This window comes from Uloborus diversus, chromosome 2 (genome assembly GCF_026930045.1).
Source record: "Uloborus diversus isolate 005 chromosome 2, Udiv.v.3.1, whole genome shotgun sequence".
Taxonomy (NCBI): domain Eukaryota; kingdom Metazoa; phylum Arthropoda; class Arachnida; order Araneae; family Uloboridae; genus Uloborus; species Uloborus diversus.
The window spans coordinates 51,189,234-51,205,023 of record NC_072732.1 but is presented as its reverse complement, the minus strand read 5'-3'; the positions used below and the strand labels follow the sequence as shown (position 1 = coordinate 51,205,023).

General features: G+C 33.0%; 1 protein-coding gene across 1 annotated transcript in view; it reads right to left on the bottom strand.

The window, feature by feature from the left end:
* Positions 1 to 15,790, bottom strand: part of LOC129217026 (uncharacterized) — a 29,822-nt gene continuing 14,032 nt past the window's right edge. Inside the window, exons 2-3 of the mRNA XM_054851260.1 lie at positions 5,752 to 7,265; positions 1 to 957 (exon numbers count right to left, since the gene is read on the bottom strand). Of these exons, the coding sequence (XP_054707235.1) occupies positions 766 to 957; positions 5,752 to 7,265 (1,706 nt within the window). The 3' untranslated portion in view covers positions 1 to 765. The remainder of the gene's footprint in view (positions 958 to 5,751; positions 7,266 to 15,790) is intronic.

Genomic DNA, 15,790 nt, shown 5'->3' with positions numbered 1-15,790 from the left:
AAATGACCAGAAAATCGCGATGATTAAAACTTTTTAACTGTTGCCATTTTGTGTTTGTTAACAAATAAATGTTTGTAATTATTTTAAGCAAGGCTTTTAAAATAATTTTCAATTTTTATTCTTTGCTTTGCTTTTGAGATAAATCGGGAAATGGGATGGTCGTCAAGTTTTGGTGTGTGTAATTTTGTTTTTGTTGGGAATATTGCTTCCTCGTCAAGCATGGGGAGGAATCAGAATTAAGAAGAAAGTTTTGTGATGACCACAACATACTAGTTATTGAATGTTTCCATTGGTTTAATATTCCTTAAGCTTTCTAGCTACAAATTGTTTCATGTTTAACAATGAAACTTGATTATTAACTTCTTTACATTTTGTATCTCCCTTTTAAAATTTAGCTTCGTTATTACACAGTTTTAGTATTCGTTCGGCTAATGCTGTCTTTTAAAAACAATTTTGCTGAATGTGGATTTAAAAAAATAAATGAATTGAATAAGAGTGTTGTAATGCATTGATTCAACTTCTATACCGAAGAGTTCTTTTATTTGTTTATTTATTTATTTTTCATTTAGAATTTCTTTTCTTAGGAAACATACAAATTAAAACTTCTACTTTAATCTAACACATACACAAACAAATGAAAATGAAACAATACTTACAGGAAGAAATGGTTATTAACACTGAGTATTTTGTTCAAGATTATGTTAGAGTTCAGAAAGATGCTTTCATTTTGAAATGTTCTTCAACGTGGTACACTTTTTTCGGCCCTCACCGGCAAGCACATTTTTCTACAATCATATTGGGATAGTTCTTAAGTACAAGTCCACCATTTTCATCAAAATAAAGTAATGTCAGTGAGCGTGTTACTGAAGGAACACAGCAAGGGGATGGAACGTTAGGGTTAATTCCAGTGGCGTGAATCAGGCTTTGTATTGCAGCATGATTGGATGGTTTCGCTTCCTGTTGGAAAAAAAAATTTAATACATTATATCAAAATAAGTAAAATTAAATTGCCTGACTGAAACGATTTCTTGCAGAATTTCTCCTTCCACATGCCTTCAAAAATGAGGCTTGTTAAAAAAATTCTGCTAATATTTTTAGGAGCCTGTGCAAAAGGCTGTTAACTTCACGAGTGAAAGGATTTGGTAACTTTTGTAGGTATAATTCACTTCATGAATGATTCAAACGAATGTCAATTTTTCAAAATCTATTTGGTGTATCAAGTCCAAACTTGACGGTTAGATTTAGTGCGTTGGCGGATTTTTTTTTTTTTTTTTTTTTTTGCGCAGTCTTATTGAGTTGGCTTTTGTTGTTAATTTTTTAGTGAAAATGTTAAGGTATAGCGTTTCTGAGTGTAATTTCATTGTTTGAACGTATTATTTGACAACAACAGCCCAATTGTGACTCAAAGAAAGTTTGCAACTGAGTTTTAACTTAAGACAACAGGTCCGAGTCACTTAACTGAACAATACGTGGAAATATTTATAAAAAACCAGTTTTTTCCAGCAATTCCTAGTGAGCCGGATTTCGAAAGCATGCAGTTCATGCAAGACGAAGCACCAAATCATTATCAATGAAGCGTTTGATCTGCTTCAAAAGCACTTTAATTTTGTACCCAAAATTTAGCATCAGCGCGTTAAATGCTAACAAACCTGTATATACAGTGGTGGTCAGAATTATAAGGACAGCAGAAAATTGCACAGAAAAAAGTTATTTCTGGAATAATTCAGTGAAATTCATACACAAAGTGCCATTTTACCCGACTGCGCGTGTTTATAAGTCTATGTATGTATGTTTATTCCTATGTGGCGTTGTAGGGGATAAACGCCTTGGCCAATTTGATAATTCTTACGTCAATCGATTTTTCTTAACCTTGAGAGTGTCACTAAACACATGACAGTAATCAAAACTAGCCATATTAACAACCAGATACCATTTTGTCAGTTCGGGATCGTGTAGCACGCTACCTATGTGCGACAAATGCAGTTAGCTTTCCCTGCCTGAATTTTTTGTTTACTAAGTCTACTAATTCGGGCATCAGTGGCCAAGTGGTCTAAGCGATTGCTTCTCACACTTGAGGCGGTGGGTTCGACTCCCACCCTCTCTCCGGATGTACTTTCCCCTTTTCTGATGTTAAGCCTTTCATGGGTTCTGTGTTGTTTATATGTATTCTGTACTGTAATAAAAAAATTATCATGCGTAAGGGAGGCAAGACACTCAGATTGTAGTCCTCATCAAAATAATCCCGTTTAATAAGCACCAAAAGAAAGTCTACTAATTCGATTTTCATCTCTAGCATGTTGCATTTCTTTTTGTCGTGATTCAGGGGACTTGAGTTTCACGACGTGTACTTGGCAGGCTGTTTTAGTTCTGCGAAAAAGATTTGACTGACGACGTTTCCTTGCTCGCGTCATCATGAGTTATACAGACTTTATATAGCTGTGCTGTGGTTGACTTATTTTCGCGCATTTTTGCTGAAGGTCAGCACATGTAACTTTAAGCCGAGTTATGTCCCTGGAGGGACTAATTATCAGTTGTTTAGACCACCGCAAGTTACTTAATAAACCTCACGATACAAACTCTCTCAATGAAAGGACAAGATTGCGAAATGTACCGTCTTATAATCACAATAACTAAGTCAATAAAAATTAACTAAAGTGTAAAATAAAAATTTATTAAATAGAAACAAAAACTCCGACTCAAGATTGGTGAAAAAAAGGGGGAAATTATTGATTGCTAGGGTTTTTCAGGGGAAAAATGCTCATTATATTTTTGTCCAGTTTTAACGGTGACATTTTTTTTATTATTAATCACGGCAAAACATTTATATTTTCAAATATTCAGCTTTCACCAACAATTTCTAGCATTAAAAAATTTATTAAATAAAAACTAAAAACCCGACTGCGTAAATACAAAAAAAACTGCAAATAAAAATGTATAAGCCCAGTAGTTTAGAATGTTATTAAGTACTACTGAATAACCACACCATTGAAATAGTTTTATAATAGAACACAGATAAGACAAATCATAAATTCAAAAGCAGAATAGAAGCATCAACAGACGGGGCCCATTTAAATTTTACGGGGTTCCTTGATTCAGAAAGGAATGGGCTCGACTGTTGATCCTTCTATTCTGATTTTGAATTTATCATTTGTCTTACCTGTGTACGGTAATAAAACTATTTGAATTGTGTAGTTATTCAGTAGTACTTAATAACATTTTAAACTACTGGACTTATATATTTTTCTTTCTAGTTTTTTTGGTTTTTACACAGTCGGGTTTTTGTTTTTATTTAATAATTTTTTTATGCTAGAAATTGTTGTGGAAAGCTGAATATTTGAAAATATAAATATTTTGCCGTGGTTAATAAAAAAACTGTCACCGTTAATACTGGACAAAAGTATAACGAGCATTTCCCCCCCCCCCCCCTGAAAAACCCTAGCAATCAATAATTTCAACCTTTTTTTCATCAGTCTTGATGTCATGGAAGTTGAAGAACGTTCTTGAAAAAATTTATCCTGGCGTTTTCGATGGAGAAAATAAGTCCTTGCTTGTTTCGACAATGAGTGCCATTTTTTCATATTTCGGGTGCGAGAATGTTTCAAAAAGTTGCCATAGATCGAGCCAGTACAGCAATTTCACGGAATAAGCATTAAACAATGATTTAGAGCAGGGCTGTATACAAGGGGGGGGGGGGGGTTGGTTCTTAGGGTTGTTCAAACCCTCCCCGAAAAGTTCGGTTTGACATTTAAATGCCCGTTTATGTTTAAAAAATTCCTATAAATATTGTTTCAAAACTCAAATGCCTTTCATATGTATATTAATTGCATAAAACGCTTTCATAATTGATAACTCGACGACTGGAACATTAGCGCAAAACTCCGCTTGAAAGTTTTTAAACCCTCCCCGAAATTATTTTCTGGTTACGGCCCTGATGGAGGTTTAAGAAACATGCAATTAGGCATTATCCTGCTGGAGCAAGTTGTTTAAAATAGTAATTAATGGTGTTTTTGGTTAAAAAAAATACTGCTCAGTACATCAACATCACTCGGAGGAGAATTCATTCTGCCATGCACAAAAAACATAGTTATACAGTTAAACCCCTCTAACGCGGACACTAACAGGACAAATTTTTTTTTGTCGGCAGGATAGGGGTTTAGTAACTTTATTTGCCTTAGAATCGGGGAATTAAATATTGTCCGCATAGGAGGGGTGTCCGTTAGGAAGAGTTTTACTGTAGTTTCCGTCCGTAGCGAACTTCCACAAACCATTACTGAGCCGCCTTCAAATGTACGCGATGAAATCCCCCCCCCCCTTCACAGAGATATCGTACCAGAAGTAGAAAAAACCATCTAGTCCATCCTAATTAAACTTTTTCGCATCAGAAACGATTACATTCTCCCACTTTTTACCCATAACAACGCATTTTTGGCAACGCTCAACCCTTGATCTCTTATGAATTTTTTTAGGGTCGGTCGTAACATTAGTTTCTCATTATGAAACTTTTTCTTTTTTTGTAGAACATGTTGAACAGGTTGAGAAGTGCATTGTAACTTGAATTCCCATCTAATATGTCTTGATGTTTGTTTTTTGGAGCAAACTCGTCTCATTAACATGTGTTGTGTTTCACATGTACAGAAATAGAAGATTTTCTACCTGTTCGTCTTTGTGGTCCTTATTTGTCGGGATTTTTGAGAAAGCTCTAAATGACCGATCTTCAGTTATTCAGATTTGTTGCTATTTGACGTACAGTAGGTCGTGAAGTTTTTCAAGCAACCACTTTCGTTTTCTCAAATTCTTGAAATTTAGTACCTTAACGGCACTACTGTAAAAATAGAATGTGACGTCCCCAATCGTTTACTGAGCATTTATAGTGTTATGTGGTGCAGTGTGCAGAACAAAAAACAAATTTTGGTTTTTAGAACACAAAAATCTAATTCTCCTTACAATTTTGCCCAAATAACAGGGATGTGTAAATTCAAACTTCACTGAATAAATACGAAATTTCTATTTATTTCCAATAAAAGTACTGAAATAGTGTCTTTTACCCATTAATTTCTAGTCATAAAATTTGCATAACTTTCCGACCAAAAGCAGCCAAGATCTGGGATTTTTCTTTTGTCCTTATAATTTTGTTCCCACTGTATAATCTGTTCAAATGCTTTATAGTAATGGTTTTTTTCAAATTCACACAGACATTTCATGCATTTATCGTAATTCAACTTCTTGGGAAGGGAAAAGAACATGCAGAGAAATCTTTTAGCATCTTTTTTTTTTAAACTCAAAACGATTTTGAGCTCTCCCTCCTCTTTTACAACTTGCAAATAAGTCAGTTAACGAAACACAGCAGCTGCAAAGTACCATGAAGAAAATAACATTTGTCATTTTAAGTTTATTGCTAATCAATCATGATCACAAAAAGAAAATGATAGTTTTCCTTTGCGTCTTTTCAAAGTGTCAAAATCAAATTTTTATCGGTATTTTTTCCCTCTTGAAACTCACGATCGTAAATTTATTTTTGCAAACTATTTAGGATATTACTTCAACACTGCTTCCTTTAACATTTTAACTGACATATGATTGATAATTTTCCCGATATATTCAACATTAAATTTCCTTATAAGCAGAAGCAGTTGGCTATATGCTATATGAATTTAGGAAAACATTTGTGCTAAGATATGAGACGTTTAGAATCAAAACCATTTTAATAATTGAATTTTCAATATGTATATATAGGAATCAAAAATTTCTTACCTTAATTAAAGGAAATGAACAGGTTCCTGCGCAGTAATGAGCATTAAAAGTTTTAGGCGATATAATCCAATCATCCCAGCCTAATTCGGAGAAGTCCACCATCAAGCTTTTCCTCTGACATAGTCTTCCATAATCCTGAGAATGGAGACGATTCTCGTGCCCTGTCCACCATGAAGGTAATTTACGATTACGCCTTCTTTTGCGCTTTCTGTCTGTTCTACCACCATTTCTTTCTTTGTTACGGTGACGAGATTGTGATACTGAGTTCGATTTACGGGAAGGTTTCTCTTCTAACGTCTGCAAGGACTTTGCTGAAGAATCGCTTTCTTTTGATTTTGCGGAATATTGGATTGCACTCAATACGCTGCGTTTACTCCTAGTTGTATTCGTTGATACACCAGTTTCAGCTTTGAACCCTGTAACATTCACTTTGTTTGACAGTGAACTTAATACGTTACTCTTCCTTTTCAGCATACTTTGTGGAGAATCAGTCTCAGCTTTTATGGACAACGAATGTAATTTTTTTGCTAGTGGAGACAGTGGACTTGAATTTCTGCGCTTCTTTTTCAATGTTCTTTGTGATTCAGCCATAGCTTTTAAAAATGGATGTAGGAACTTCTTGACATTGTCCTTTTCTTCCTCATTTAATACTTTTAAAAATGTATCAGTAGTTAACCCGACTGTTGGAAAATCAGAAGAAAGCCATCCATTGTCGTTCGATTGAAGATAATGATATTTTTTTCTTCCTTCCGAAGCAGTTTTCGCTCCATTAAGTACTGAAACTATCTGCAGTTTTTTCAATCTGTCATCAGTACCTTTTGATGCCTTCGACTCTGAATGAGTTATTTGAGTCAAATTCTTTAAGAAAGAATAGAAGAGTTCATCTAATGATGATTTATCTCTATTATCACATAAAATATTTTTTTTCACGAAACGTTTCTGCGCTTCATGACGTATTGCGAAAGAATCTGATCTTTTTCTCCTAGAAAGAGAATGTTTCATGGAATCAGTTTTATCACTTTCATCCGAAGAACTTACTGAAGGTCTAAAAAGACTTCCAATCTCTGCAAAAGAATCACCAGAGTTTATCTTTTTAGATTGCTTTGCTTGAAGTTCATATTCTTCGGAAAATATTAGAACAAAAGGTTGTGAAGTAGCTTTAATAAGCCGCCTGAAGTTCACAGGTCGCAAAACTCCTTTTGGTCGCTTAACCTGAAGAATCAAGCCCAGTAGTTGATCACCGTCTTTTCTTGAAACTCTGCAAGAAACTACAGAGCTTGAAATATCGTACGATTGCCACTCGGGTTTTTGCCGCGTCAATGAAATGTCGATAGAACGAAATGAAGACATGTTTGGAAGACATCCAATTTGTAATCTGAAATTAAAGAAATCTCTTTTCCTTTTGGGTTTAAACTTCTGTCGCTTTAAGAGAAAAAGTTTACTTTGTAAAATTTGCTCAGTTGGTTTAATTCCAGTCAAATTGAATATGAGTATTTCAGTTCCATCAATTGAGTCTGAAAGTAAAGCAAAATGATATGCATTATCAGAAATGGTTTTAGTTTAAGTAAAAACATTTTATGCATAAATAAGAAAGAACAAGAGGTCTCTGAAAAAGAGCTGATAGTTACCAACTTAATCAGAAACGTAACTAAAGTTGATTGGCATGACAAGTTCTCTAACATTTCAGGCCTCGAACCAATTCGATCTCAATAATAACTAATGTTGTAATTAAAATTTAAAAAATATAATAAAAAAAGAAAGGACTCAAATGAACTACAACTGAGAACACTCTTGATCAAGTAAAATTGAAAAAAAAAAAAAAAAAAAAAAAAAAAAAAAAAAACAGAAAAAAACTTTATCAGTTAAGGAGCTTGATGCCAAAGACATACAGTGTCTCCCAAAAGTGTTCGTACACTTTGAAATTTTTTAGTAAAACCAAAATAACTCGAAACTGAATTCGAATATTAAGTCCAATATTTTTTCACATCATTCCTATGTCATTCTAAATACAACCCATTGGTTTTTTCAAAATATTGACGGAACTTCTTTTTGAAATGGGTCAGAAAAAGAAGAGACAGAGAAATAACACGCCACAAAAGTCATCGTACACTCAAATATTTTCGAGTAAATTCATGATTAAAATTATCATATGCCGTTTTATTAATATTTTTGCATTGTGTTGACCCTTATAAGTCATTTGGCTTTATTTTTTTTGTTTATTTATTCCTTAATATTGTGCTTATTACTGTAAAATGGCTGGTATTCGTAAAAAACCGCAAACACCATTCAAAATTTGAATTTTTTTTCCCACAGTAGTGGTAAATTGGTTTGAAATGTCTCTAAATTAGTTGATTTATTTGTTTGTACAGTAAAGTGCTTGATAAAATGCTTTAAAGAAAGGAATTGGACCGAAAACAAGGTAAGAAAAGGTCAATCGGCAAGTTGACAAAACGTGATCGGAGATTTAAAGTTGAAAACTTTATGAAAAATACACATTTGAGTGCTGTAAAAGTTTCTGCAGAGTTAAATGAAACATTTTACGTTTAATTTTCACCTAAAATTGTTCGCCAAGTTCCCTGATTAGCTGGATTAAATTGGACCTCTTCCCGCAGAAATTTTCTTGGTCATGCGAAAAACAGAAATCTTACGATTTTCGTCGCAAATCAATGCTAAATAAGCTAAAAACGTTTTAGAATCACGTATTACTTACAGATAAAAATGAATTCAACATTTTTGGTTAATTTTTTGTATAATTGTAAGTAGAAGAAAAAATTACTTAATCTTAAGAACTTATTTGGATCAGTTAATCAGGACGGTGGAGGTGTTCTAGTGTGAGGGTGCATATTAACATCAGGACTTGGTAGTTTGTAATTTTTTGATGTAATAATGAATTATGCTGTTCCTTTAAATATTTTAAAAACCAATTTTGAACTCTGAGCCAAAAATTTGGTTATTGGAAACAACTTTGTTTTTTTTATCAAGATAACGATAAGAAGCACACGGTCTTCAACGTTTGCGTCTAGTGCCTCGAAAATTGTCCTAAAATTTAGAAAATACTCCCTCAATCTCCAGATTTTAACTTAATGTAACGTATTTAGAGATATCTGGAGGCTAGATTACGAAAATAGGGCGTTAAAACGAAAATAGAGCTAGAAACAGTAAGACTCGAAGTGTGGTTAAACACTTACTCAGAAATTACGCAAAAAAAAAAGAAAGAAAAAGAATGAATTCTATTCCCAGACGTTTAAAAGGTGTTATGAATACTGTATGACATTCCACTAATTAATAACTTAATCAAAAGTTAGATTATTCAATAATATATAGACATTTTATAAAGTGTACGAAGACTTTTGTAAGATAAAATTTCCGGCACTTTTTGGTTTTTTGATTTTTAAAAAATTAAGTTTTAATATTTTTTAAAAACTTTTCGTGTAGTTTTGTTAAAAATGGATCATAGATCTTATAATTAAATACCTATTTCGAAATATTAATTCTAACCAATGGAATGGGGCCTATTTCGTTCAAAGTCGTAGGTGTACGAAGACTTTTGGGAGCCACTGTACATCTAAACACGTGCTACTCCCCCTCACCTCCTCTTTTTGCGTCGGGGTTAAAAATACATATTATCCCAGCACTTTCGCTTAAAGTCCCTAAACATTTTCTTGATTTTTTTCCCTCTTAAATTTCCGATGGTGCTGTTTTTCCCATTTTTGTTGGATTCTCTTTAAAAAAATTTGCCATGCTCATTTTTTGCTTTTCTACAGAGCTGTATTTTTATTTTTTTTCATTGCAACGGTAAGAAATAATTAAGTACCAGAATGTGAGAATATGACCTGAAACGGTAGAATTATAAACACATGCAGAAATGCCATCGGAGAAAAAATAACAGACTCCGATTCTTGAAATTTTAATGTCTCCAACTCCCGACCCCGACATCCATAGCCCTAATAACAAGAAGTTCTGTCTAGAACTAGACGAGCCTACTTTCCCGCATACCCATACTACTTTCTAGTACCTGATCAATACTCTCAAAAATAGCTAAAATCGTAAATTTTTTCAAACATATTTTTAAAATACTTTAAGCTGATTTCTAGGAATAAAATAAACAAAGCAGCTAATACACTTTTTTCCATTAAAAAAATCTTTCACAGCTTTCAAAACGAAAAAATAATAATTAAAATTCATAAGCTCATTAAAATAAATACATCATATCAAAAAAAAAAAAAAAAAAAAAAAATCGTTTCTTTTTCCCCTGTTGCCAAAAACAATTTTTTAAATGAATTAATGCACTTACCAAAATAAATAAAAACAATAAAACGTCAAATTAAAGAAATAATTTTCACTGTCAAAAAAAAAAAAAATCGTCTGCGCATATCTTTATGTAGAAACATAAATGACTTCGAGTTTATTCGCCGAAAACTGAATTCCTAAATTAAAACTTTAGCGTAAAAATAAAAACAAGTCAAATCAACAATAATTATTTCACAGTCAAAACCATAGCTGCGGAGTCGGAGTCGGAGTCAATCTCATTTTGGGGTAAAGGAGTCGGAGTCGAATATCTAAGAATCGGAGTCAGTCATTTGTCCTCCTCCGTGTATAAATTTTTGCCAAAGCTACGAAGTCAGAGTCGAAGTCGGGGAGTCGGAATCCGATTAATTGTCGGGTACAGGAGTCGGAGTCAGGTTCCCTAAATTCTATGAGTCGGAGTCTGGAGCTTGGCGTCAAGAGCTATTTCCAACAAAATTTGTTTGAAGTAAATCCGCCTTCAAGTACGGAATCTACATTGACTTTCAGTTTCCCCGTAGGCGCTAATGTTAAGGGATTTGAACTGTTCAAAATTGAACGGAAAATTGTTCAAATCAAAAAGATATTTTATATACAAGTTTATCATCAAAAGCTTTTTCCTACAAAGTTTGTTTGAAGCAAATTCGCCTCACAGTTCGGAATTGCCTTGAATTTCCCCGTAGGCGCTAATGTTAAGTTTTTTTGAACTGTTCAAAACTGAACAAAAAATAGTTCAAATCAAAAGTGAAATATGGGAATGAGGTGTCCTCGCCGAAATCTTTCGGTCAAAAATGTTTGTTCGAATCGGACTATTTATTCAAAAGTTATTAAGGGGGAACAGACAGACAGACCGACCTACAGACAGACCGACAGACATTTTCCCCCATCTCAATACCCTACTTTCCAATTTTTAATTTTTCGATACTTATTTAATTATTTTATTTATTTTTGACTTTTTTTTTTTGCGATATTTTTAAGATGCATTAAGCCGTCTTTCATTCTTTTTTCTTCTTTTTCTGACTTTTACTGGGAAAGTAGGCTAAAAACCAAGGCCGTGGAGTCGGAGGGAAAATGACAGAATCCAACTTCGGGAATTTTAAACCTCCGACTCCGCAGCCTAATTTTAGTGTGAAATAATGATTCGTTTTTATTTTCATTCGAAAGTTTAAATTTATTTTTTATGTTTCTGACAACGGGAAATAAAAGGAAGTTCGGAGTCCTTTATGTTTTTACAGAAAGAGCCGTGCAGACAATTTTGTTTTCTTTTGATGATGAATTTTGTAACCATTACATTTTGGTGATTAATTTGTGTCCGCTATATACGTCTGAAACAACTTTTACACAAAAAAAGACAGTATAAATACAGTTTTGTACGAATAGCTTTTACTATAACTATATTTCTTCTTCTCTCAATTTTTAATTTAAATCGTCGTTTCCCAACCGGTGGTTTGCGAATCCCTGGGGTTTCGCGAGAGGTACGATGGGAGTCGCGAAAATAATATCGTAACGGCGGAAATTTAACATGTTTGTTTGAGATGAAGTCTCAAGTTCAAGCGTTTTTTGTTCGTCATTGATTCATTTGTCTCTTGCATCCCATTCGATACTTCTTGGATACAAATGTTAAAACCCTTGCTGACATTTTATTTTGTAAATTTAAAGAATTAAGTCTGTCATTTCAAGGAACGGGTTTTTACTATTTTCGTTGATCATGATAGAATTGAACCCGTGCCAAAAAAAATTCAACTTTTGAACTCAATGTATTTAGATGAAAGCATGCGAATGCTTAAGTTTTCTCCGTTTGATTGAAGGGGCTCGATTGGTCGAGGGCTCGATCGAACTTGATTGAAACATTAAATGGAGCATATGCTAGCGTTTAAACTATTTTTACTTAATTTTTTATGTTTAGTTTCTTTACCATTTGAGTGCGACGAGGGTGGTTTCCTTCAGTCAAAAGTACTACTTTTAGTCATTGAAATTGATAGGATGAGCCAAAAAAATAACAAAGACCCAGAAAATACTTTCATTTTCCCAACAGTTTTTTTTAAACGTCCGATTTTTTTAAACAAGGCGTGGTCTCGATGACGTCACTTTGCCGCATCATTCTACCACGTTTCCACATTATGATAATCAAGAAGCGAATTAAATGTTGCGCTCTACGCTTGCTATCAACCATATCGTTGCCAATACACGTGAGTAAAGATGCGAATTAAATATTTTGCACTGTGAATGGCAACACAGAATTGGCATTTCATCATTTGTGATGTCATCGGCAGAAGCCGTAAACAATAAAAGCGCTCCGATTTAAGTATTTTTTTTTAATATTAACACATGATTTAAAAATTGTTAGGTTCTATGTTTTTAAGCATGCTCTTTCAGAGAAAAATACTTTTAAAATTTTGGAAACCACCCCATTCTCTTGTACTTCTCCTGAAATGCGAGTGACACAAAAGGGCTATGGCGCTGCTGTCAGTTGCTACAATGCTACAAGGAGGTACGTCGCGTCGTAAAAAAAAAAAAAAAACCCTATGGAATTAAAATATGAAAATTTGCACGCCATGTAAAAAAAAAAAAGAACTCAAGAAATTCGCGCAGAAAAACTCTCTTGTAATAAGTGAGCATAAAAATATTTTTGTTGGTAAAATTTACCGTTTATGTAATAATTAGAGTTTAGTGCAGACGTTTCTATTTTTTTCAAAAATGAAATAAAAAATAACTATGCATTTTATTCCGCATTTTAGCTTAAGGAAAAGAAAATTCTTCAGCACTAAAACTATTAATGTACACACGTATCAAACAACTAGATTTTACTGAATGAAAAACAATCATTTTGTTAATCTGAGAGATGTTCTCTAAAAAATATTTTTCTGATCATTTTTTTTTTTGATTGACTGATTTATCGTTACAAATAAATGTACTGTTGTGATAGAAAAAGACATTTTAAATTTTATTACCCCATTTAAACAAAATTTCCTTGGGAAAAATGAATTTCAGCATGTAGAGATAAATGCAGAAGGAAATTAAATGCTGAACCTAATGTAAGACTGAAACTGTCAGACAAGACATTTGAGCCAAACTTTGAAACCTCAAAGAATTTATCACTCTGTTTGTTTCGTTGTATGCTTGTCGCAATGTTTTTACTTCTATATTTTGCGATTATTATTTTTGTTTAAAAAAAAATAAATAAAAAATACTGTGGGGGGGGGAGGGGGTGCTTGTCACTTAGTACTTAGTGCACAACGGATTCGCTAAACTTGATCAGATTTTGAAAGGGGCTCGCAAGGCAAAAAAGGTTGGGAACCGCTGATTTAAATTTTAATTGCTGCTTTAGAATTAATCTTAATGTAAAGATTTTAAGATTAACTGCAACAATTGATTGTTGTAATCAAGAAAACATGGTCTTATTTTATTTCATACTTTATAATGAGAATCAAGCTTATAGAAGTAGATTTTACATTTAAAAAAAAACCTTTTGCTACATTTTATTGGATTGTTTGCATTTGGCAATTTTGATTTGTTGCTTTCGGCAGGGTTACGGGCCCTGACTTTGCCCCATGGATAAAATCTTTCACTATTTTATAACTGAGATAAAAAAAAAATAAACATTTAATTCTTCTATCTAAAAGTGATTACTTCAGATGCAAAAACTACTTCTACTTAGAAACTATTACGCAACAAAACCGTTTACTGACAGTTGCTATTAGTTAAAGAAAGTTATAAACAACAAGCTAACTAGCGCGGGTCGGCGGAATAACTGTTTCAGAAAGTTCGATGAATAATCAATCCAGCTGCTTGCCAATAGCAGTTATTTTCTTATTAGTATGTATTTGTACATGTCATCGAACCAATTGATTGTCAGTTTTTTAAATGTAAGGAGAGTCAGTGAAACTTTAACACAAAAAGAAGTCCGAAGTCGGCATGTGTTCTAATGACTCCCCTTGACCCCAAAATCAGTCTGACTCCGGCTCTTTGACTTCGACTCCATAGCTAGGTCTTAGCTATAGTTAATAGAACGTTGATTAGATACTAGAAAATCAATGTTGGTCTACGGGAAAGTTGGCTCGTTTAGTTCTGGACGGAACTTCTGGTTCTTAAATGATATATATTTTTGTAACTTTTTTAACTTGATTAAAATTACATTAATTCTTGAAGAGCTACAAATAATAAAGTAACGTGTTCTTTAGTTTTTCCCAAATGGTAATTCTAAACTGAAAAATTGGTTTCTTTTGTTGCAATAGCAATATACCCCCCCCCCCCAAATTAATTTTTGGGTACGCCACTGCTTCGGAGCAATTAGAGGAGGTATATAACGTCTTATTTATAGTACCACAGCAGCAGAAAGTTGGTACATTTAACTAGGTTCCAGGCTTACTGACAATTCAATAGGTGCGATATATTTCTTATTACATTACTAATTGATTTTTTGACATAACACTTGTTCCTCTATTTTATATTTGTTCACAATACATTTTCTTAATTTATGCACTTTTTGCTTAAAATTATGAAAAATGGCAATGAAACAAGTATGATTTTAATCTTTTTTCGAGAAATTTCTAATACCGGAATCCCTAAAATCACAATCGGTATTTTTTAAATATCGTATAACATTTTTGATCTGTTACTGCAATCACTATTTGCAACTATCTGTCAAGTGCCAACAATCACATAAATAGTAAACATGCCTGCGCACAAGGTAAAGTTTGAGCCTGAGTGATTCCACCGTCACGTGTGGTACAATTTTGGACGCCTATTTTTCTTTGATTTTTACGTATGCATCCATTACTTTGGACTAAAATTATAAAGTTTGCTGACCTAATGAAAGTACTTTACTTGAGTGTTTTGTTAAGCAAATTCTCCCTCCCCCATGTCTGTTTTAACTGTTATTTTTTAAATAATGCTTATTTGTTCCGTACAAGACTGATTCCCCCCACACTTTAGGATACCAATTTCAGGTTTTTAATCCTTGAAAAAACATCCGCCGAGTCTATTGTTGAAATTAAAAAAAAAAAAAAAAATATTGCTTTCTTACTCATTGTTTTTTAGTGTTTGTTTCAAAAAGAAACAAATGGCGGGCCATTCCATGAAACATCAGACATTCTGTGCTGCACGTGACAGTTTATATTTCATTCAAAAAGTTATAAGACGAGATCTCGTAACGACGAACTTCAAGGGGCTGCAAATTTTATTCGTTGTAACGAGATTTCACTGTAATTAATATATATATATATATATATATATATATATATATATATATATATATATATATATATATATATATATATATATATATATATATATATATATATATGTGTGTGTGTGTGTGTGTGTGTGTGTGTGTGTGTGAATTCTTAGGCAAAAAAAAAACATTTTTTCTACGTTTTAAAATGAAATATACATGTATAGCACTCACGTGCAGGACAAAATTGTTTTTCTATGGTCTACATACCCTTGAGGAAAAAAAACACATGAAATAGAGATCACCTTCTTTTACAGTTCAATTCTCCTTCCTTTATTCATGTTAATTATCTATCACTTATTATCTATCATTCATTTAATCTATCTCTATCTATCTAAGATAGTCTTATCTATCATTAAGCCAAAAAACAACTTCGTCTTTCACTGTTCGTAGTTTACAGCTAGAAACACATAAGTATTTCTCCACTGAAACATTCTGAAATCTTTCGCCGTGAATTTTCAAAGTTAGAAAACAATTTAATTTCTTGTTTTCTTTCCCAAAAATGATGTAACTTTTCATCAA